Source organism: Hordeum vulgare, chromosome 2H (assembly GCF_904849725.1).
Source record: "Hordeum vulgare subsp. vulgare chromosome 2H, MorexV3_pseudomolecules_assembly, whole genome shotgun sequence".
NCBI classification, from domain to species: domain Eukaryota; kingdom Viridiplantae; phylum Streptophyta; class Magnoliopsida; order Poales; family Poaceae; genus Hordeum; species Hordeum vulgare.
Genome location: NC_058519.1, coordinates 656599397 through 656623624, shown reverse-complemented (window position 1 = coordinate 656623624; position 24228 = coordinate 656599397). Strand labels below are relative to the sequence as shown.

At 47.0% G+C, this 24228-nt stretch overlaps 1 protein-coding gene and 1 non-coding gene across 2 annotated transcripts; both read right to left on the bottom strand.

Moving 5' to 3' along the window:
• Positions 1-2980: 2980 nt before the first annotated feature.
• On the bottom strand, positions 2981-3119 carry LOC123433776. Its single transcript, XR_006625090.1, has one exon. It is a non-coding gene; the product is annotated as a small nucleolar RNA Z247 (small nucleolar RNA).
• Positions 3120-12040: 8921 nt separating this feature from the next.
• On the bottom strand, positions 12041-23350 carry LOC123428491 (pre-mRNA cleavage factor Im 25 kDa subunit 2). Its single transcript, XM_045112703.1, has 7 exons — positions 23062-23350; positions 21893-21938; positions 21643-21736; positions 21492-21565; positions 13068-13154; positions 12871-12981; positions 12041-12434 (listed from the first exon to the last, which is right to left on the bottom strand). The coding sequence occupies exons 1-7, from the start codon at positions 23187-23189 to the stop codon at positions 12363-12365; spliced, it is 612 nt and encodes a 203-aa protein (XP_044968638.1). The 5' UTR covers positions 23190-23350; the 3' UTR covers positions 12041-12362.
• Positions 23351-24228: the final 878 nt, after the last annotated feature.

The window sequence follows — 24228 nt, the reverse complement described above, 5'->3', positions numbered from 1 at the left end:
CGGCGTCTGGAGCATTGCAACTTGAGCGAGGACCTCTCGAGACAGGGACCCCATGAGGTATCCTTGTACATGTTGCTGCTGCGCATACCAGATCGATCTGGCGTAGTTGAAGACCTGCTCTTCCTTCCCATTGTTGGTGATGGTGATGGTCGCAGGGGGCGCCGGACTTGCGGCGTCGAGGAAGTGTTCCATCTGTGCTCCCTTGATCTGGGGTAGCACGACAGCCTTCCAGAGGAGGAAGTTTGTCCTCGTGAGCTTCTCTGATGGAGGTGGACCGAGAGAGGGCGAGCTGCTGGAGGTAGATGCGGGCGTGGTGGATGCGGGCGGGGTGGATGCGGGCGGGGTGGATGCAGCGGTGGATGGCGTGGTGCCTGACATGGTTACCTCTCTACTCGATCAACTAGGTTGATTTCTTCTCGAGGGCTAGACGTACGAGAGGAAGGGCTCTGATGACCATATGAGGAAGCGTAGAACCCTTTGTCTCGGGCCGCAATATATTTATATGGCCAATGCCTTGAAGTACAAGTCGAGATCCTCACAGGAGGTTACAGGAGATAAGGGAGAGCAAAAGAGATATAAACAAGTTAAACCACTTATACAATGCATATTCTAACACTCCCCCTCAATCTAAACCCTATTTGCCATGGTTGAGATTGTACTTGAAATCATCTAACCTCCTCATTGTGAGAGGCTTGGTGAATCCATCAGCAAGTTGATCACCTGTTGGAATAAACCTTATATCAAGCAGTTTGCGTGTCACTCTTTCTCTGACAAAATGAAAATCAACTTCAATATGTTTTGTCCGTGCATGAAAAACAGGATTAGCTGAAAGATAGGTTGCACCAAGGTTATCACACCATAATCTTGCAGCTTGTGGAACTTTGACTCCAAGTTCATGTACAATGTCTGGATCCACATTACTTCAGCTGTTGCATTAGCCAAAGCTTTATACTCAGCCTCAATGCTTGACCTTGAGACTGTTGCATGTTTTCTTGCACTCCATGACACAAGGTTTGTTCCCAAAAATACAGCAAAACCACCCGTTGACCTTCTATCATCAGCACACCCTGCCCAATCTGCATCAGAGTAACCTAACACAAGCATAGATGAAAACTTGACAATTTGAAGACCAAGTCCCTCTGTAAACTTGAGATACCTCAAAATCCCTTTTACTGCTGTCCAATGAGAAGTAGTAGGAGCATGCAAGTATTGACACACTTTGTTAACAGAATATGAAATATCAGGACGTGTAAGAGTCAAGTACTGCAATGCACCTACAATGCTTCTATAATTTGTTGCATCATCTGACCCAAGTGCTTCTCCACTTTCAACAGTAAGTTTTTCTCAAGTAGAGATAGGTGTACTGACTGGCTTACACTTTTCCATACCTACCCGTCTGAGAATATCAGTGGTATATCTTTCTTGTGTAAGAAGTATGCCATCCTTTACCTTATTGACCTCAATTCCAAGAAAGTAATGTAGATCTCCTAGATCTTTAAGAGCAAACTCCAGCTTTAAATCCTTAAGCAAACAAGTTGTAGCATCTGAGCTTGAACTGGCAACAATTATATCATCAACATAAACAAGAACAAATATAGTAACATTGTTCTTATTGTAAAAGAATAATGAGGTATCTGCCATTGATGGTGTAAACCCAAGTTTTTGTAATTATGTACTTAGCCTTGAGTACCAGGCTCTTGGGGCCTGTTTTGACCCATACAAAGCTTTGTCCAACTTACAAACATAATGTGGTGTGTTTTTGTTTTCATATCCTGGTGGCTGCCACATGAACACTTCTTCCTCAAGAACACCATGAAGAAACGCGTTCTGGACGTCTAGCTGTCGTAGGCTCCAACCTTTGGAAATAGCAACTCTTAAAAAACAAAAAAGACTTTAGATTTGAATTTAAGCAAATATATCCATGTGAATTTGCTATAATCATCGATAAAACTGACATAGTATTTCTTTCTACCAAAATAATCTCTTGCATGACCCCATACATCACTGAAAATAAGCTCTAAAGGAGCATGAGACACACTATTTGACAAAGGATAAGGAAGTTGGTGACTCTTTGCACATGGACAAGCTTCACAAACTGACTCACTTTCGGAACTACGTGACAATGCGAGATTGCCTTTATTGACTACTTGTTTGACTATATTTGAAGAAGGATGCCCTAACCTTTGGTGCCATTTGGCTAATGAGGGCTTAATGGCAGAATGAACTTGACGATGACGCTTTCGATCAAAGACTCTTGAGGTGATGGGTTATAATCCTCCAATGCATCTACCGTGATGGATGAGCTCCCTCGTTGCCCGATCCTTTATTGAAAAATAGGTAGGATAAGTTTCAAAAAAAATATTATTGTGTGAGGTCAAACGAGACATGGAAGCTAGATTTTTATCGGCTTGTAGAACATGAAGAACATCTTTAAGGACAAGATCACGTTTAAGACTAGGGGAATGAATAGCAGATTGACCAATGTGAAGAATGTCCATACCACCACCGCTTGCGGTGTGAATCTGATCATTGCCGTGGTACCTCTCTCGGAGGGCAAGCTTCTCTAGCTCGTTTGTGACATGATCCGTAGCACCAGAATCAGCGTACCAGATCGTGTCACCTTCAGCTCCACCGTGCTCCCGTGTGGCTGCAGCAGCATGCCATGTATCGGGCACGAAGTCCTCATCATATCGGAGCCACCAGTCAATAACTTCATGGCCCAGTTTCTTGCATAGCTCACATCTAGGTCGACGATTGTTGTTGTAGCCGCCGTTGTAGCCGTTGTTGTAGCCACCGCCGCGATCACCGCTGCCACGGTCACCACCACCAGGACGAGCCTGGCCCTGGTTGCCACTGCGCCCGCCGCCGTTGTTGTTCCCGCGTCCGCGTCCCTGCTGTCCACGCCCATGGCCACGTCCGCGGGAAGCGGCGTTGACAGAAGACTGGCGCAGATTTGCTCCTTGTAGCATGCTGAGACGGGCGTCGAAGCTCAGGAGCTGACTATACAGCTCCTGAACCGTAACAGGTTCAACCCGCGCAGCCAGAGCCAAGATCAAGGGATTGTAGTCGTTGTCGAGGCCGGCTATGACGTGGGAGATGATCTCGGCGTCTCCGAGCGGTGCACTGGCGCAGGCAACTTCATATGTAAGGGTTTTAATTTTCCCTAGATATTCTGCCATGGTTAGATTACCTTTCTGCAGATTGGTGAGCACCAATCTTCTGGGCTTGTGTTTGCGCAGCGAACATGGCATGGATGGAGGTCCAAACCTCGGCCGGCGTCTGGAGCATTGCAACTTGAGCGAGGACCTCTCGAGACAGGGACCCCATGAGGTATCCTTGTACATGTTGCTGCTGCGCATACCAGATCGATCTGGCGTAGTTGAAGACCTGCTCTTCCTTCCCATTGTTGGTGATGGTGATGGTGGCAGGGGGCGCCGGACTTGCGGCGTCGAGGAAGTGTTCCATTTATGCTCCCTTGATCTGGGGTAGCACGACAGCCTTCCAGAGGAGGAAGTTTGTCCTCGTGAGCTTCTCTGATGGAGGTGGACCGAGAGAGGTCGAGCTGCTCGAGGTAGATGCGGGCGTGGTGGATGCGGGCGGGGTGGATGCAGCGGTGGATGGCGTGGTGCCTGACATGGTTACCTCTCTACTCGAGGAAGGGCTCTGATGACCATATAAGAAAGCGTAGAACCCTTTGTCTCGGACCGCAATATATTTATATGGCCAATGCCTTGAAGTATAAATCGAGATCCTCTCAGGAGGTTACAGGAGATAAGGGGGGGGGAGGAGAGATAGAAACAAGTTAAACCACTTATACAATGCGTATTCTAACAGCGTCCACAAAAGCGCAGAGAGACAGACAGCACAGGACGGGCCGGCACACAGATCGATCATGGCCATGGACCAGCTGCCCAAGGACCTGCTCGCCGACGTCCTCCGCTGCCTTCCTCCACACGTCCTCGCCGCAGCGCAGTGCGTGCAGAGCTCCTCGCGCGCCGCCATAGACGCCCGCCGCCTGATGGACCCTCCACGCCTTCCCTGGCCGGAGTCCTCATCAAATTCCAAGATCGCGAGTTCACGGAGCTCTTCGCATGCCCCCCTCGCCGACCTCGACCGCGGTCACCGCCAACTTCCACCGCTGCCTGCCCAACGAAGGCTGCGACGTGCCCGTCAAGGACCACTGCAACGGCCTCCTCCTCCTGCTGGGCGGCTATGTGGTGAGCCCCGCCACGCGGCAGTGGGCCGTGCTGCCGCCACGGCCGCCGCGCCGCAACGCCAAGGAGCTCCTCTTCCGCCACTACGACTACATCGTGTTCGATCCGGCCGTGTCGCCGCACTACGAGGTGTTGGTCGTCCCGGAGGTTCCTTGGAGTGATCGGGGAACATGGGCGGCGGGGTGCCAGTGGCCGCCGTCGGCCATGCTGCTGCAGGTTTACTCCTCCAGGGCTAACCGGTGGGAGGAGAGGTCCTTTGCACGGCAGGGGGCGGCGTTCGGAACCGTCGCCCACGTGCCTTGGTCCCGCGACCAAAGATGCGCCGTCTACTGGCATGGACACCTCTACGTGCACCACCATTTTGTCATGAGGTACTTCCCATCTGTCTCTCTCCCTCCCTCCCTCCCTCTCTCTCTCCCTCTCGCTCCCTCTCTCTCAATTCCAATTTTGTTGGAAACTAGGTCGCGTTACCTGACGAACGTTCCACGGGAGAATTTTCCCAGCAAACGTGCAAACTTGCCATGCGTTTTCAACTAATTCCCATTGATACTGTCATCTTGCACAAAAAAATGGCCATGATCAAAGGCGAAAACTATCGTGTCGAAGATTGAACAAAAAATGGCCATTGATACTATCAGCTATCTTGCACAAAAAATTTCCAAGGATTTTTTTTCAAGGATACGTCAAAGATTGAAGTATCGAGATCATAGATAGAAAGTGCCTACAAAGGTGAGACAGTTTACAACTTAGCCACGGCTATCATAGCCATTGTTCAACGTGCTGATTACTCACTGCCAGCATCCAGTCTTGTCCTTCTAAATCAATCTTATTGAGAGAAGCTCACTTGTGGAAGGAATCGCTCCATTGAACACCACATCGTTCATGTGCTTCCACAACATCCAAGCAACCAGCACAATTACGGTTCATGTCTCCTTCCTAAGCTTAGGCCATGGATTAATTGTAGTCCATCATTCAACTAGACTGGCTTCAGCACTTGGCAGCCAAGTTAGCTTGCCCTAGTGGTTTAGGATGGAGAGCCACACTTGTCTAGCAAAGACGCATTCGAGGAGTATGTGATTGATTGTCTCCGACGCTTGATCACAAAAAGGGCAAGACAGAGGGTGTGGTAGGTGTCGACATGCTATCATGTCTGCCGTCCAGCACCTCTCCCTAGCCGCCAGCCAGACGAAAAACTTTCAAGTCACCTGCGTTGTCGACCACCAGATTTGCGCAGCTCCATTGGCCTCCACTCTCCCAGCGAAGAACACCCGGTAGGCCGATCTTGCTGAGTAGCATCTGTTTGTATCCCAAGCCCAAACCAGTCTGTTGTCACGCCCAAGATGCGATCCTATCCTCAATTTGGCATGAAGGCCTCGTCAGGGATAGAAGCGCATCTCGTCGTGTCGCAAGAATTGATATCGTTACAAGTACATGTACTGAAAAGAAGAGATATATATATAGAATTGGCTTACACTCGCCACAAGCTACATCAGAGACACATCAGTACATTTCATAATCATTAAGAGTAAGAGCAGGGTCCGACTACGGACGAAAACAAACGAGAAAAGAAGAACGACGTCCATCCTTGCTATCCCAGGCTGCCGGCCTGGAACCCATCCTAGATCGATGAAGAAGAAGAAGAAGAAGCAACTCCAAATGAACAATCAACGCGCTCGCGTCGAGTAACCTTTACCTGTACATGCAACTGGTGTTGTAGTAATCTGTGAGCCACAGGGGACTCAACAATCTCATTTCCAAAGGTATCAAGACTAGCAAAGCTTAATGGGTGAGGCATGGTTAAGTGGTGAGGTTGCAGCAGCGGCTAAGCATATATTTGGGGTGGCTAACTTACGAGTACAAGAAATAAGAGGGGGAAGATCTACGCATAACGGACGTGTCTACTCATGATCAAATGAATGATCCCGAACACCTACCTACGTCAGACATAACCCCACCGTGTCCTCGATCGGAGAAGGAACTCACGAAAGAGACAGTCACGGTTACGCACACAGTTGGCATATTTTAATTAATTAACTTCAAGTTATCTAGAACCAGTGTTGAACAAAGCTTCCACGTTGTCACATAACCGCGGGCACGGCTTTCCGAAAAGATTTAACCCTGCAGGGGTGCTCCAACTAGTCCATCACAAATTACCACAAGCCGCATAGAAATCCTCAATCACGAAGCTCGCGATCTCGTCGGATTCCCTAGTGGAAAACCTCAAATCTGAGTTTACCCAAAGCATCACCGGGATCCCGATGCACAAGATATCTCGTCAAAGGTAAAACTAATCCAGCAAGGCCACCCGGTGTGTCGACGAACTCGATAGGAGCCGTGTATCTCGTTCTCTGGACACACCGTCTATGCAAAGTGGACGGGAACCAAACCTCGAGTTGCCCCGTGGTGGCACCGCCGACTGCTAGGTGGGTGGACCAACACTCATGAGGAGCCCTGGCCCGGGGGTTGATTAAATATCCTCGGGTTAATTACTCCCTATGTAGTTCATTAGTTATTAGTCAAATGTAGTACTAAAGTTGGGCCTTGCCAGACCAGCTTCAATCTAAAACGAATTATCAAGGGGGTCCCCATAACAACCCCGATCGTGTTAGGAGCGCTCATTTATGGAACATAACACCGATAGCCGAAAACTAAGGGGGAAAAGGTGGAACAAAACACCAGGCTAGAAAAGGGTCGAGCCTTCCACCTTTTACCAAGTATATAGGTGCATTAAATTAAATAACATTTAAATATATGGTGATATGACAAGGAACCATGTTATCACTTGGAAGCAACTACACCTGCAACTAGCAACGCTAACACAGGGTTAAGCAAGCAGTAACATAGCCAATCAGTGGATTGCTAGGTCGATCAGGTTGAAGGTTATCATGCCACTCACAAGGCACTCACAAGCAACAACACGGAGCAACAAGCAACAGCGACAAAACACAGTTGACATGATGCCATGCATGATGCGACGATGCAAACTAAATGATGATGCAACCAACAAAATAAAATAGCCACACGACGGAAACGAAAATGAAGGAGAATCTTCTGGAACGTCGGTCTCGGGCTGTCACATATGTCCTCAATCCCATCCATGAGCTGAATGTGGTGGGTTCTGTCTACAAGCTGTAGGAACTCGGTCAATGCTTAGGGGGGGGGGGGGGGATTCTTCCGTCCCATAGCCAGCAATCTGTCCATAAAAATGCCACCTCTCCATTTCCTAGCACACACCTGGTCGCCGCCATGTAGATGCTCAAGGAGCCCGGCGAAACTTGCAAGATGAACTCATTCCATGGCCGATTACACTCGGTTCTCATCAGCCAAGGTCATCTTGCTCTGAGTGCCGTGATAAGAAGATGCAAGTTTGGAATGCCGAGGCCGCCGTATTCCTTCGGCATGCAAACTTGGTCACAAGCCACTAAACAGTGACCACCATGCACATCTCCAGGGACGGAGCGAGGATCTATTCATAGGGGGGGCGAGGTTTTACACTAAGTCTCATGAGCAACGGCTATGTTGTAAAAAAAAACTTAGGGTCTGGTCTAATGGAGATGTCATGGTGCAAACATGCCCTTTCTTCTTTATTCATTGCAATCACATGATCAAAACATAAATATAATTGATAAATGACAAAATAAACTCACAACGCTAGAAACATAAAATGATTTCATGAAATAATAATTTGTAGTAATGCAACATGGGTATATAATACAGTACCTTATCTCATTATTATTTTTGGAATCGGCGAGATGGACCTCACTGATTTAACCCAGTCCCAAAACCATAACCGGGGAAAGCATGCGATTATGTGGAAGTAAATAAAGAAGAGTGTTACAGGGAGACTGGCACCCCTTTGACCCCATGAATCCGTCCCTGGTTTTGATGGCTGAGAGTTTGAACCTACTGGTTTGAAAAAATATGAATTAATTCTGCTCTTGTTCTTCTTCATGATGTTTACATAAGCAGAAGTAAATAAATGGGAATGTGAAAATCAACTACCTCATCCCCTTGTTTGAACCTACCTTAGTTGTTCTTAATGACTATAGTATGTATGATTATACTTCTATAGTACTTTTTAAGAGCATCTCCAACAGCCGCGCTTCGCGCCGCGTCCAAAAAATGTATTTACAGCGCGCGCGCCGGCTGGTTTAGCGCAGGGATAGGCGCTGGCTCCAACAGTCGCGTTATAATGCAGCGCGCGCGCGCCGCTCCAGCAGTGCCCAAAAATGCAGCGCGCACACAACATTTTTTAAAAGTAGATTGCATTAAAAATAAAAAGGATACAAAGTTATTTTACATAGATTGCAACTAGATAGGTAGTTCGAAAACATAGATAGATAATTCGGTGCTAGATAGTTCGAAAACAAAAAAACTAATCCTAGTCGCTCCAGTCATCTGCACCGTCATCATCGTCGTTGGTGTCGTCAGAGGTTGACAGCCAGATGTCAAACCAACGCTCATCTTCTTCAGTGAAGAAGGACCTCCCGCCTGCATTGACGAGGTCGGCTTGCGCACACGCCAATACCTTCCGACGACGCCTGTCCAACCGCTCCTCGCGGCGCCGGCGCGTGTCCTCCTCGCGGCGCCCTGCCCAATATTCCTGCTCGTAGGCGACGTCCTCCGGGTGGCGCCGGCACCACTCCGCCATGACCCGCTCGTCCTCCTGGGCGACGAGGAGGCGGCGCTGCAGCGCAGTGTGCTCTGCACGGTCTTGTGCGGAGTTTAGACGAGGCGGCGGGGCGAGGTCTAACGCCTGCTGGAGCGTGTGGATGTCCGGAAAGTTCATTTGGAGGCGCGGCCTGCCTAGGCGTCACGCCGCCGCGTCGAACGCCCGGGCGGCCTCGTGCGCCGTGTCGTAGGTTCCGAGGCTAAGCCGGAGATCGCCGGAGCGTATCTCGGCGTAGAACCCGCCGTTGGGGCGCTGGCGGACGCCGCGGTAGCCCGACGCAGAACGGCGGCGCGGCGGCATGGTGGCGCGTCGGGGGCGGCGCGCTGGAGCGGTGACGGCGCTCTGGGGCGGCGGGCGGCGGCGGCGTCGCGAGAGGCAGAGGGAGAGAGAGTGCGGAGCGGTGGCGCGAGGGAGCGGCAGCGCGCTGCCTTTTATAGGCGCGCAGGACGGGGCGCCGCAAAAATGACGCGCGAGCTGCCGCCTTTTCGCGCGCGCGCAAGCGGTTCCCGCGCGCGTGGTTTTCCCGCCGCTGCTGGAGCACGCCAATCTGTCCTGCGCGCGGTAAAATGCATGTTTAGCGCGCGCGCCCCTTTTTGCGCCGCTGTTGGAGATGCTCTAAAGGCACAAACTAATCTGATGTGAAAATCAATTACCTTCTCCCCTTCTGTTGTTGCTGGCTTGCTGCTCGGTCTACTGGCAAACGGCATCGTCTCCGTGCATCAACAGTTCAACACCAGCCTGTCCCGCGTGGCGGCGTCCGCTTCCCTTCTATGCTACTCTATAGCTGCGCGATGGAGAGATGAGAGATCCGGTCGCAATAGGCATCCGTCTCGATGGCAGCGGCGGTTTGGAAACGAGGCGACGATACGTGCGTATGTACTGCATAATCGTGGCTCTGTTCTGCAACTAACTAAGGTATTCCTGGATATGGCCTGTTCGTGGATTAAGCTGGGCAGTTTGTGGATTTTGTGCCTGTAGCCAATGGGCTATACATGAGCAGATGGGCTGATTCTTCACGTTAGTAACAAAGGCCCAAGAGAGATAGGGGGGCAAAGCAAGCTACGGACAAGTGGCAAAAAAGATTAGCGTATAACCCATCACGACACGGGATGACACAATCGTTGGGGGTCTCGCCCCCCCCCCCCCCCCCCCCCCCCCCCCCCCCCCCGAATCCGTCCCTGCACATCTCGACGTTCTTTCCACACAGCAATCCACGACATATCTTATTTGCTGCTTCGATGCTTTTTACTGGCAGATCGAGGGCCACCATTGCATGAACAAGCATAGAAGATAACGTGGTCTTCATTAGCTCCAATCGCCCAGACCGGTAGAGCAGTCTTGCCTGCCACGCAGGAAGTCGATCGACCAATTTATCCACCAAATACTGCAGCTGCGTTGCCGATATTTTCCACAAGCCCAAAGGCAGCCCAAGGTAGCGGCATGGCCATCCAGCCACCTCGCATCCCAGCTCATCGGCTATCCACTCCACCTGCTCCACCGAACAGCGAATCGGGTGCGCAGAACACTTGGCCATGTTTGTGCAAAGTCCCAAAGCCATGCCAAAGTCTGTGAGCAGCGCAGCACATGCTCTAAGGCTCCCAAGGTCCGGTTTGAGAAATGTGACAACATCATCAACCAAAAAGAATGGCAAGTTATACACAGAATTGTCCATCCGTTTGATCTTGATCCAACTGATCTAAGTGAGTTTGTAGGGAGGTCTTAAAAATCAGAAGCTCTCAGATAACATTGAAGTTGAAATTTGACCTAAATAGGACGAATTCGAGCTTCAACTAGTAATGGATTCGTGCAGAGGCTAGGGATTTATCCTCCTACTAGGAAAATTTACGACTAAAATATCACTCGACCTATAATATATATATTTTTGGCTTTGCGATAATTTTGTAACTACTATATTTGTCTATCTGCAGAATATCTTTGTTAAGTGGCAAGTACCAAGTAATCAAACCGCCCCAAGGTATTACCATGACGCAAGAAGTTCCACAACGACGACTAGGAAAATCGGAAAAGGGAGTGTATTTTGCATCAATTGCTTACCATCGTTGGCTTCAAGTTTGGATCCTCGACGAGTCTCGTGCTCCTATCGAGTGGGTCTTAAAGTATCAGACAAATCTTGTCCTTGGTCGTATATCGGCAGACCTGAGATACAATCCGGATGCTCATGGGTCCTGGATCATAGAAGATGTCAACGACGACTCCTACCATGATAGATTTCCAGAGTACAAAGAAGAAGCAAATCAGGAAAACAAGGACGTCCTTGGCACCAAAGAGTTTTACATCCTTGGATTTCACCCTCATAAAGAAGTTATCTTTCTGAGCGACTCGTTGCAGAGAGGAATGGCCTATCATTTGAGTAGCTCGAAGTTCCAATACCTAGGAAACACGCGCCCGACACGCTACCATGGGTTTCGTGAAGGGTATGAATTCATAGAAAGTTCATTTCCATACACGCCATGCTTGACAGCAGAGTTCCCAACAGATAATTGATTCAGAAGCTCATCATGGGTACCTAAACATCGGATGCAATGGAGTGTCCTGAATATGCTATAGAATGGAGTGGCCTCCCAGTCCTTTTTTTTTACCAAAATCTAATCTCATTCTTCTTCTAGGGTTAGTGGATATGTGTAAGTGAGAAATTGTATAATGAAATGGTTTTTCTCCAAACTAGTGGGTATGACTGAGAGAAGTTGCATAATTGAAATGGTTATTATTACTTGAATACTCCATCCGTTCAAAATTACTTGTCGCACAAATGGATGAAAATAAATGTATCTGTTCAGAATTACTTGTCGCACAAATGGATGAAAATAAATGTATCTAGAACTAAAATACATAAATACATGCATTTCAATGACAAGTATTTCCGGACAAAGAGAGCATACATGAAACAGACAGCAGCAACGCTAGCTAAGGTCTCAGACCAAATTACAGATGTTTTTGGCATTTTGGTCACCTCACATTCCTGAACCTATACGACCAAGGGTAGCCATCCAAAAATGATTGCAATATGCTGCCAAAAAATATTTAGAAAAAGCTTAAAAGATTCTGGTACGCTGCCGACAATAAGAATTAAGCTTGCGAGTTGAAGGGGTGGGTCCTTCCAAAACACTCCCAGTTCATCGACGGACAAAAGAAATCAAGTCTGAAGAGTTACTACAGCAGATCATCATGTAAATCATAAATACATACATTGGTACATATACACAAATAAATTAGAACAAAGAACAACAACCACAAAATACACCACACATACAACACATTTAAGATGTAATAACGGAACCGCGAAATTAACGACCAACAATGGTACATGTCTAGTTTATAGACTAATAGTGCTGCATAATTCATGGAAACATGGTTACTGAGAAAACACGTCATGCTACTAATTAGCCAGTTTGGTGTCGAAGAGACGCTCGGAGTGGGTTGCCGAAAGAGACCTTGGGGACACTATCTCATCACCCTTACGAGCTCACCATGTTGAACTGGAACCTAGACAGCTGCTGTGGGATGGTGGAAATTACAGGTCCATACCGCTGCATCCAAATAGAAAACAGATTTCAGACCTTCATCACATTTAAGACACTTGATAACGGCACGATGTAATAATATAAGTCGAACAGCAAAATATAGCCATGTTTGAGCAAATTTTTGTGGAGTCTGAATTTCATTTTTAAAAAAATGCATGTTACAGCCATCCAATCCCCATCGCCTGGTTAAACAGAAATAAAAATGGTAAAAACTGATGGCATGGATTCTTTCTCGCAGAAATTAATTCAGTAGTACCATCATTCATTTATGTGAAACAAGACAAAAAAAACAGTTGTATGGGGTCAGATTCTTGTGGTGGAATAAAAAACATGTCACTGGAAATTTATTAAGGCATATATACCTGGACACACTCGAGGGATGAGTACAATGTTTTTAAACATCAAGGAAAGCTAACTTTCAGCATGGGGGACTGTCCCTTACCTGAACATTGTCATAGAGTTCAAACAGTGGAACAGCAAGTAGCTTCAAGTTCCTTGGAACAGCGAAATACTCTCTTTCAGTTAGATGAACAATGAAAAGCTTCTTGCATTCCTGTTCATCACATTGGTCAATTTCATTATCTAATCCCAAATCCCAACAATAGATGGTAACAGAAACCTCTTAAAGCAAGAATGTACCTTGGGCTTGGTTATATGTGGAGGGCAATAAGGATACATCACGGTCTCAAAGTTTGGCCTCCACCAAACAGCAACACACTCACCAACCTGTAAGTAAGAAACACATTACAGCTTTATAGGAATGGATACAGTTTACATTACACAAGGTCTACGATCAAAAACATCTCATGGCAACAAAGTGAGCATGCTGTCAATAGGACTGAAACCCAAGATTACTGTAAGAAGCTAGACACGCAAGTTCATGCTGATTTAAGGTATTTCATACTTTGGTAAGTAAATACTACATGGCAGAGTGGCATGTCTTCTACAGATGTTCACTTTGAATATAGATACAGGAAATTATACTTGGGTGTTAGTATCATGAGTTCATGCTGATTTAAGGTATTTCATACTTTGGTAAGTAAATACTACATGGCAGAGTGGCATGTCTTCTACAGATGTTCACTTTGAATATAGATACAGGAAATTATACTTGGGTGTTAGTATCATGGTAGGTACTTCATGTTTTAAATATTGGAAACTGTGATAGCGATTTCTGCTGTTAGCACTTAGCAGCTATGTCACTGTTCCATTTAGGAACAGCCACAACATAGTACATACGGAACTATATAATGTTAATGACAAGCCATAATTTTTTTCTCTCGGACACATGACATGCCATAAATATGACCGTTATAGATCTGTCGAAGAAACTGAAATAGCAGTTCGGTCTTTTATTTCTTCCAGATGCAGATAATCGTCAGTGAGAGATATAGGGAGCAAAAGGACTTGCATATGTGTTCATTGACTTGAAGAAGGCCTATGATAAGATACCGCGGAATGTTAATGTGGTGGACCTTGGAGAAACACAAAGTCCCACCAAAGTACATTACCCTCATCAAGGACATGTACGATAATGTTGTGACAAGTGTTCGAACAAGTGATGGCGACACTGATGACTTCCCTTATCTTTTTGCCTTGGTGATGGATGAGGTCAGAAGGGATATACAAGGAGACAGTGGCGGAGCCATCGCCCGGCGACCCTGGGCAGTTGCCCGGGCTCGCTGGCTGCTGAACACCGCAGGAAGGCTTGTTGCGATTGGGCAAATCCTGCTGCACATCATTGTTTACCCGGGCAGACTGTGCTGGGCTTCTTAAGTAACGGCTTAATGGGCTAATTTAGGTATCGAAAGGCCCAAAAAAGTTACTCACTAAGGAAGACGAGTTGTTACGTTCCTGGTATGTCACGTATCGTGCAGATGACAGGCTGCGAGCGGCCGTGGCAGCCAGTGGTGATCCATCTCCAGGAACGTTTTGCATGCTGGACTGCTCGTCTCCTCCTTCGTTATTACTCACTCCGTTTGTGAACGAAAGTCTTTTTAAAGATTTCACTACACACTACATACGTATGTATATAAATTTATTTCCAAATATAAATTTATTTATTTTATTCCGTATGTAATTCGTAGTGAAATCTTAAAAAAACTTATATTTAAAAATGGGGGAGTAGGTAATATTGCTAACTGATTTTGGAATTGATAGAAATTTTTAGGTTAGGGCACGGAGAATGATCCGCAACTGCAGATGATTCCAAATTTACGACTCTAGTTTTTGGGTTTAGATAGTTATATATTGAAATTTGAGAGTGAATTTATCTTCTTCCGACCTCTATGCACCAATTAGGAATGAGCATGTACAATTTTTTTACTTAAATATTACCGTTTCGTTGGTTCGATATAAACTAAACTGCCCACGCGTTGTCCGTGTGGGCAACATGGGACGAGCCCATCTTTTTTTTTTCTCGCGCCTCATCTATGCACCCTTTCGTCATTGTTTCCGGTGGCTAGCTCCGTCGACTTCCTCCATGTAGCCGGCGGCGACGGTGGGGCTACGTTCCTGATTCCATTTGAACGGCATGAGGCTTTCTTTGGCCGGTGACTTGACGCAGTGGCCCCTCTTATTTGGTGGCATCAATGGCATCAACCGGTGACCTCAGTTCCATCTGTTATGACTTAGCTCTTGCTGACATGATTCTCTGTGTGTGGGTTTGTGTTGGTTGTACCCATTCTAGTTATGCTGAGGCCCTATGTAGACCATTATAATCGCACCCCTCAGTGATATTATTGGTAAAAAAAAACAATTGAATATTAATTTAAAAATTTAAATCATTAAATTTTACTACATTATTAATGTGGATTTGTAGTTCGAAAGTATGGTGATATTAAGTATTGTATATCTGAATACTCAACTTATTTCTAGATTAGAGACTTAGGCTCAAACTCGCCCAGGCTTCACAAAAGTTCTGGCTCCGCCCCTGCAAGGAGATATCCCATGGTGTATGCTCTTTGCGGCCGATGTGGTTCTAGTCGATGATAGTTGGACGGGGTCATCAGAAGTTGGAGTTATGGAGGCAAATATTGGAATCGAAAGGTTTTAGACTTAGTAGGACTAAGACTGAGTACATGAGGTGCGCTTTCAGCACTACTAAGCACGAGGAGGAGGGGGATGTTAGCCTTGATGGGCAGGTGGTACCTAAGAAGTGTTAGAGTATATATAATATAGTTGTGTACCCTTTTGTATTTATCCCAATATATAAGGGGTTTCCTGCATATAGTCCACCACCTGTACATTATATATATCGGCCTATGGCCTTATGGGAATACAAGTTGCAGGTCAATTTTTTTTGCATGCTGCAACTCGTACTATTGATCTTCTCGTCGCCGTGGCTTTTCTCCTCGTCTCCCACCACGACTTCAGCACTGTGTCAGCTCCTCCCGTCGTGCTCAGCTCTTCCCCGGCCGCGTCAGCTCTTCCCAGGCCGCGACGACTCCCTCGCCCTTCACCCGGTCGTGTTGCCAGGTCGCGCCGCTGGCTCCTTGTCCCGATTGGATTGGATCGGATCGGGCTTTCCCAGGTTGCGTCACCGTCTGCTGCATCTACCGATTGGATCGGATCGCTACCATCCCAGGTCGCGCCGCCGTCTGTCTCTATTGATTGGATCGGATCGAAGCTCTCCAGGTCGCGCAGGTCGCGCCGCCTCGCCGTCTCCCGCCGCCGGACCAGGTCACACCATCGGACCAGGTCGCGCTGCCTCCAATCTCGTCGTGATCTCTGCTGAGTAAAAAAAATGTCTTATGCATCGGGCTATGTTGTTGTTCCTCGTTGCCCGGTGATTTTTGATGGCTCTAACTACACCGAGTTCGTTGGCTTCATGCGCATTCATATGCGTGGCATCCGCCTATGGGGTGTTCTTTCTGGCGAGGTCTGTTGTCCGCCACGTCCGGTTCCTCCAGTAGCCCCTACTCCGCCGACTCCACCGGTTCTTCCTGCGGATGCTAATCAAGCCGCAAAGGATGCAGCTAAGCTTGCTGATGAGGCTGTTGATCGTGCTTATGAGGAGGCTCTTCAGACGTATCATAGTGCTCTGTCTGTTTACACCCAGTGGCTTGATGATGATGCTCGTGTTGCAGCTGTTCTCACTGCTAGTGTTCTACCTTAGTTAGCTTCTGAGTTTCTGGGCCTTCCTACTGTATTTGAGATGTTGACCCGTCTTCGTCAGCACTATGAGCCCTCTGGTGATGCCTTATACCTCTCTGTGGTCCGTCAGGAGCATGCTCTTCAGCAGGGTGATTCTGCTGTTGATGACTTCTATGCACAGAGTTCTGCTATCTGGCGCCAGCTTGATTCTCTCCGCAGTGCTGGTTGTCGTACTTGCCCCTGTTGCCAGGCTGTCCAGGCCAATTTGGAGTTTCATCGCGTCTACGAGTTCCTGTCTCGGCTCTGTAAGGAGTTTGAGCCCCGACGTGTTCAGTTGTTTGCTCGTGGTTGTATTTCTCTCATGGAGGCGCTTTCTGAGATTCGTGCTGAGGAGACTCGCTTACGTGGTGCTGGTTTACTAGAGGTTCCCTCTGTGCTCGCTGCTCGGGCTCCCTCTACGCCACCTGCTGCACCGACCCCTTCTCGCTCGAGTGCTCCGCCGCTCTTGCCCACTCCTTCTGGAGGCTCTGGTCGCCCCCGTTCACATTGCGGCTACTGCAACAATGATGGTCATATTGAGTCCCAGTGCTTCCAGAAGAGGAAACACCTGCGTAAGGCACGATCATCATCTTCAGGGACTTCGCCATCTACCTCGACAGCTCCAGCCATCGCTTTGACTGAGCAGGATATTCTGAGACTTAAGTGTCTGCTCGCTGCTTCAGGTTCTTCCTCGATGGGTACTGCTGGTTCTGTGACTGATGCTTCCCGCACTAAGCAACCACCTTCTACACAGTCAGGTACATCCCCATGGGTTCTGGACTCTGGAGCTTCTTTTCACATGTCTTCTCATTCTTCCACTCTGTTCTCTCTTCGATCGCTTGATTCTCCTGTTCATGTCCTCACTGCTGATGGTACTCCTCTTTGTGTCGTTAGTAGAGGCAATCTTACCACTCCTTATTCTATTCCTGATGTTGTTCATGTTCCTCGACTTACCATGAATCTGTTTTCTGCTGGTCAACTTACTGATTCTGGTTGTCGCGTCATCCTTGACGTTGACTCTTGTTCTGTCCAGGACCGTCGCACGCACACTCTGGTTGGGGCTGACCCTCGCCGCTGTGATTCTCAGGGTCTTTGGGAGTTAGATTGGCCTCATATTCCTTTTGCTGCCACCACTATCGCCAATTCCTCCGCTTCGGTCGCCTCCGCTACTGGTTCCTTCCAGCAGTGGCATCATCGACTTGGTCATCTGTGTGGTTCTCGTTTGTCGTCTTTAGTTCGTCGAGGTCTTCTGGGGTCTGTCTCAGGAGATGTCTCTTTAGAGTGTCAGAGTTGTCGTCTTGGCAAGCAGATTCAGTTGCCATATTCACATAGTGAGTGGTGTCTAAGCGTCCTTTTGATTTAGTCCATCCTAATGTATGGGGTCCGGCTCCCTTCGCTTCGAAAGGGGGTCATAAATACTATATTATTTTCATAGATGATTTCTCTCGTTACACATGGCTTTATTTCATGACTTCTCGTAGTGAGGTGTTGTCTATTTATAAGCGTTTTGCTGCCATGGTTCACACTCAGTTCTCTTCGCCCATTCGTGTGTTCCGTGCTGACTCCGCTGGCAACTATATCTCTAAGATGTTGCGTGGTGTTCTTGCTGAGTAAGGGACTCTCTCTCAATTCTCTTGTCTTGGTGCTCACGCTCAGAATGGCGTGGCTGAGCTAAAGCATCGTCATCTTCTTGAGACGGCTCGTGCACTGATGATTGTTGCCTCTCTCCCGCCTCATTTTTGGGTTGAGGCCGTCTCCACCTCCACCTATCTCATCAATCTACAGCCTTCCGCTGCTCTACAGTGTGGTGTTCCTTTCGAGCGTCTTTTTGATCGTTCCCTCGATTATTCGATGCTTCGCTTGTTTGGTTGTGTTTCCTATGTTCTTCTTGCCCCTCGCGAACGCACCAAACTGACCGCTCAGTTTGTTGAGTGTGTCTTCTTAGGCTATAGTGATGAGTATAAGGGCTATCGTTGTTGGGATCCTATCGGTCGTCGGATGTGTATCTCTCGGGATGTGACTTTTGATGAGTCTCGTCCTTTCTACCCACGCCCATCTTCCTCGACCTTTTCAGTGGAGGAAATCTCTTTCCTCACTTTTCCTGACACACCTATCACCCCCATCGAGCCTTTCCCTATTCGTTCCGCTCCCTCTGCTTCTCCACCTCTTGTCGATTTGCCGCCACCATCTTCCACGGTCTCCTCCCCTAGCATGTCACCAGATTCTGCACCTTCATCTCCGGTGACTTCTTCGTCGCCACCCCCCGATTCTACCTTGGCGATTACTCCTTGCATTGTTCCATCTTTTCCTCAGTGTTACACTCGTCGTTCACGTCCTATGGATGCCTCTGCGGATGTGTCGTCATCCTCGTCTTCGCTTACCTATGGCTTGCGTTCTCGTCCTCGTCCGCCTGTTGATCGCTTTGGATTTCCCACCGCTGGTGCTGCTGTTCTTGAGCTGACTTCTTATCGTCAGGCTGTTGTTCATCCTGAATGGCAATTTGCGATGGCATAGGAGATTGTTGCTCTTGAACGCACTGGTACATGGGATCTTGTTTCCCTTCCTCCCGGAGTCCGTCCCATCACTTGTAAGTGGGTCTACAAGGTTAAGACTCGCTCTGATGGTTCTCTTGAGCGTTACAAAGCTCGTCTGGTGGCTCGTGGTTTTCAGCAGGAGCATGGACGTGATTACGACGAGACTTTTGCTCATGTGGCCCATATGACCACTGTTCGTACACTTCTTGTCGTGGCCTCTGCACGCCACTGGTCTATATCTCAGCTTGATGTTAAGAATGCCTTTCTTAATGGTGAGCTGCGTGAGGAGGTGTACATGCAACCACCACCTGGGTATTCTGTTCCTGATGGCATGGTATGTCGTCTTCGTCGCTCTCTCTATGGCCTTAAGCAAGCCCCCCGCGCCTGGTTTGAGCGTTTTGCCTCTATGGTGACTGCCGCTGGTTTTTCAGCAAGTGCTCATGATCCAGCATTGTTTATTCACCTTTCTCCTCGTGGTCGGACTCTTCTTCTTCTCTATGTTGATGACATGATCATCACTGGGGATGACCCCGAACATATTGCCTTTGTAAAGGCCCGTCTGAGTGAGCAGTTTCTTATGTCTGATCTTGGACCTCTTCGCTACTTTCTTGGGATTGAAGTCTCTTCTACCTCTGATGGCTTTTTTATATCCCAGGAAAAGTATATCCAGGATCTTTTGCTCGTGCTGCTCTTACTAACGAGCGCATTGTTGAGACTCCCATGGAGCTCAATGTTCACCTCCGTGATACTGATGGTGATCCCCTGCCTAACCCGACGCGTTACCGTCATCTTATTGGCAGTCTTGTCTATCTAGCTGTCACTCGTCCGGATATTTCTTATCCGGTTCATATTCTGGGTCAGTTCGTCTCCGCTCCCACATCGGTTCACTATAGTCATCTCCTTCGTGTTCTCCGATATCTTCAAGGCACGATCTCTCACCATCTATTCTTTCCTCGCTCCAGTTCTTTACAGCTTCAGGCCTACTCGGATGCTACATGGGCTAGTGATCCTTCAGATCGCCGTTCACTTTCTGCTTACTGTGTTTTTCTTGGTGGTTGTCTCATTGCCTGGAAGACGAAGAAACAGATTGAAGTTTCGCGTTCAAGTGCAAAGGCTGAGTTGCGAGCGATGACTCTTTTGACGGCAGAGGTGACTTGGTTACGGTGGTTACTTTAGGATTTTGGTGTTTCTGTCACTACACCGACTCTGCTCTTCTCTGGCAGTACAGGTGCTATTAGCATTGCGCGCGATCCTGTTAAGCATGAGCTCACCAAGCATATTGGTGTTGATGCTTTCTATGTGCGTGCTGGTGTGCAGGATCAAGTTATTGCTCTTCAGTATGTGCCTTCCAAGTTACAGTTGGCGGTTTTCTGACGAAGGCCCAAACTAGAGCGCGGCATGGCTTCTATCTCTCCAAACTCAGTGTTGTTCATCCACCATGAGTTTGAGGGGGGTGTTAGAGTATATATAATATAGCCGTGTACCCTTTTGTATTTATCCCAATATATAAGGGGTTTCCTGCATATAGTCCACCACCTGTACATGTATATATATCGGCCTATGGCCTCATGGGAATACAAGTTGCATATTTCCTAACAAGAAGGATATCTTTCGTTATTTGGGGTCAATGTTGCAGAAGGATGGGGATGTCGATGAAGAAGTTAACCATCGAATTAAAGTCGGATGGATGAAGTGGCGCCAAGCTTCTGGCATTCTCTGTGACAAGAGGGTGCCACAAAAGCTAAAAGGCAAGTTCTATAGGACGGCAGTTCGACCCGCTATGTTGTATGGCGCCGAGTGTTGGCCGACTAAAAGGCGACATGTGCAACAGCTAGGTGTGGCGGAGATTCGCATGTTGAGATGGATGTCTGGCCACACAAGGAAGGATCAAATCCGGAATGATGATATACGAGATAGAGTTGGGGTAGTGCCAATTGAAGAGAAGCTTGTCCAACATCGTCTGAGATGGTTTGGGCATATTCAGCGTAGGCCTTCAGAAGCCCCAGTGCATAGCGGACGGCTAAAGCATGCTGATAATGTCAAGAGAGGTCGGTGTAGACCGAACTTGACATGGGAAGAGTCCGTAAAGAGAGATTTAAAGGATTGGAGCATCACCAAAGAACTAGCCATGGACAGGGGTGCGTGGAAGCTTGCTATCCATGTGCCAGAACCATGAGTTGGTCGCGAGATCTTATGGGTTTCACCTCTAGCCTACACCAACTTGTTTGGGACTAAAGGCTTTGTTGTTGTTTGTTTGCACATAATCGCCAGTGTTGTTGGATTAACTATGATTCAGTAAGGTACAAAGTGACCAGTTCCGACATAATTTTGCGACATGATATGGCCATTCACCAGTAACAAAAAAGGAACTGAACTTCTCTCGGGCTCAAAATACCTGCCAGTTAGGTGGAAAGGAAGGTGAGTTCACTGCAAGTTTGCTGCACAGCTTTCTTTTCAGGCCCTCAATTTCTGTAGAATTCAAGTCACATAAGCAAACAGCCAACGAAGAGGAACAAAATAAAAGAGTGAAGCAACATAGAACTCACCATTTTCTCCAGGCTTCAAACGTCCACCAGGAAGTTTGCAAAATGTGTTTCCAATTTGCAATAACAGTATGTGGGGGTGATTGTGCTCTTGCACCTGAATAGGATAATGCAAGTGAATATTTCAGTTTATTTGCCAAATTAATACGTCCACTGACCAATTGTTACTGCAGGAAGTTTGCCAACAATTGGATGTTTTCAATCACAAAAATGTATATGAACATAATGATGAGATGGAAGAATAGAAACATACCAGTAGGATAGCTTCAACACTTGTCCGCATTCCTTCTTTCATGTAGCTGCCATTTGTCAAAGTAATTAGTAGGTTGATCCACTTGGCAGGACAAGTTTAAGAAACATATTTAGCAAAGAAGCCAAACTGTTCGCAGGGTACATAAACCTGCAACCAATTGAAGAACCACCGAAGCTTCTATACGGATTTTCTTTATGATACATATTGACTTGACATTCCAGGCCAGTCTACCAACAAATTATCATGTATAACCATTTTGTTACATAGTGCACCATAATTATAAGTTACATACTTGGCAAAAAAAAAGAAAAAGGATCTACTAGGCAACATAACCATTGTAGTTCCCTTACTACACACATCTATTAAACAGTAATACAATCCTGAAACAATAGGGAGTAGTCAACCTCAGGAACTAGATTGCTCGGCATTTCTGCTGTTATTTCAAGCCAGCACCAGCTTACAATCCGCAACAGAAAGCCATCGAACTAGCAAAAACACCTATTTTAACATACAGACATATTCACATAACACTCAGTTTTCATCAAGTAATTTCCACAGTACCTAAACCCAAGCTAAATAAAATCAGCATTAGCAACAAGATGTTCGAAATTTGACTAAAAACATGGAAATTTGGTCTTCTTCCAATAATGCCCCATGGTATACTCCGTCATAAGGAACCATTAATTACATAACGCTCCATGATTACAACTAAGTCATTACACAACAAATCTGCCAAGCCCCATAACTATTGCAGTTCCCCTGCCAAGCACATCTAGTCAGGGAACTACACAATATTAATAGCCGGATAGAAAGCGACGAGCAGCTTCCAACCCTGAATAGAAAGCCATCACAAATTCCTTATTCCTATATCAACACACAGATCCAGATAACAGTAGGTTTCCATGAATCAATTTCCGGAGCACCTAAATCTGATCCCAGCCAAAACAGAGCGTACAGGCGGAGTAAATTTCAAATTTTTGCAACGATTTGGCCACCTCCAGACATTCCCCCGTGGAAATCTCCAGCACAGGGAACGCTGCTGATGAACTCGAAATTAACGACGGGGATCTTCGGCCCGGGAATAATCTGAGCTCTAGCGTTGAGGGCTTCCGGCGAGAGCAGTATATGGAGTGGATCCGGGAGGCTAGGAGGCGGGGAGGCGGACTTACTTGACCTTCATGCGGGCGAGGCGGTCGGCGACGGAGGTGTCCTTCTCCATCTTGGGCTCCTTGGTGCCGAACGTGTAGTTGGCGAGCGGGTACACGTTCACCACCGACGACGTCGGGGCGCCCACCATCTCCTCCGCTTCGGTCCGCGGGGCGCTCGCGCTTTTCTTCTTCTCGGGCTCCGGTGGTCGCCGGTGGTGGCGGCGGCGGGGGAGGAGAGGCTGGTGGTGGGGGTGCGGTCGGGTCGGGTCGGGTGGGCGTCTCGGTCGCTGCTTGGGCCCGCTTCTTTCCGGCTCACACCTGGTTTACTCTGCAACCTTTTTTTAAGGAACCAACATAAGCTCTGCTTTTTTTAATAGAACTAGCTAGTATGCTCGCGCGTTGCGAATAAATCATCTCTCATACACATGCTCGACGACACCGACAAATCACTTGAAATCTTTCACAGTGCTATATGAAGAACAACATGATAAGTGGTTTTATGCAGAAACATAAAAGTTATGTCCAATTTATTAGACAACAAAAATATCTACCTAGTTGTCGGTATCAACTCACCTTTTTACGACGTTCCTCAATCATACTCAAATAATAGTGCATTAGATTAAAAATAGGAAAGTACACTCTAATACTCAATAATAACATGTGCATAAGAGCATCATTCCTGATTTGTTGATCTATGTGTTTGTAATTGTAACCCAAATCAAGACTTAATTTGGTTGTAAATATATTAGAATCTCCATTGAAAACAACCAATCCGAAAGTACATGCATAACGAATAGATATTTTTTAAACGCCCCATATAAAGAAAGGTATTAATTAAGGATATAAATATAATTTTAGAAATAATTAACATGAAAGATAATATTATATTTAAAATCTACATATTCTTTTAAGCTATTTCATATTTCAAAATTTGAAGTTAGAGTTTAAGGGATATGAATATTTAAAAAAATATTTGAATCTGCAAAAAACAGAAACGTTAAAAAAAATAGTTAGGTTGAAGTTGTAAGAGTGCAGCCCATCTAGTAAAATGACACTTGGCAAGGTAGAGCCAACCTGAAATCAAGTAAAAAAGGAAGCAGAAAGTGGGTGCATCTTCATTAGAAAGGCCGGAAAATTGCTCTTTCATAACAAGATTCAGCAAAACGGCATTGATTTCGTATGACTCCG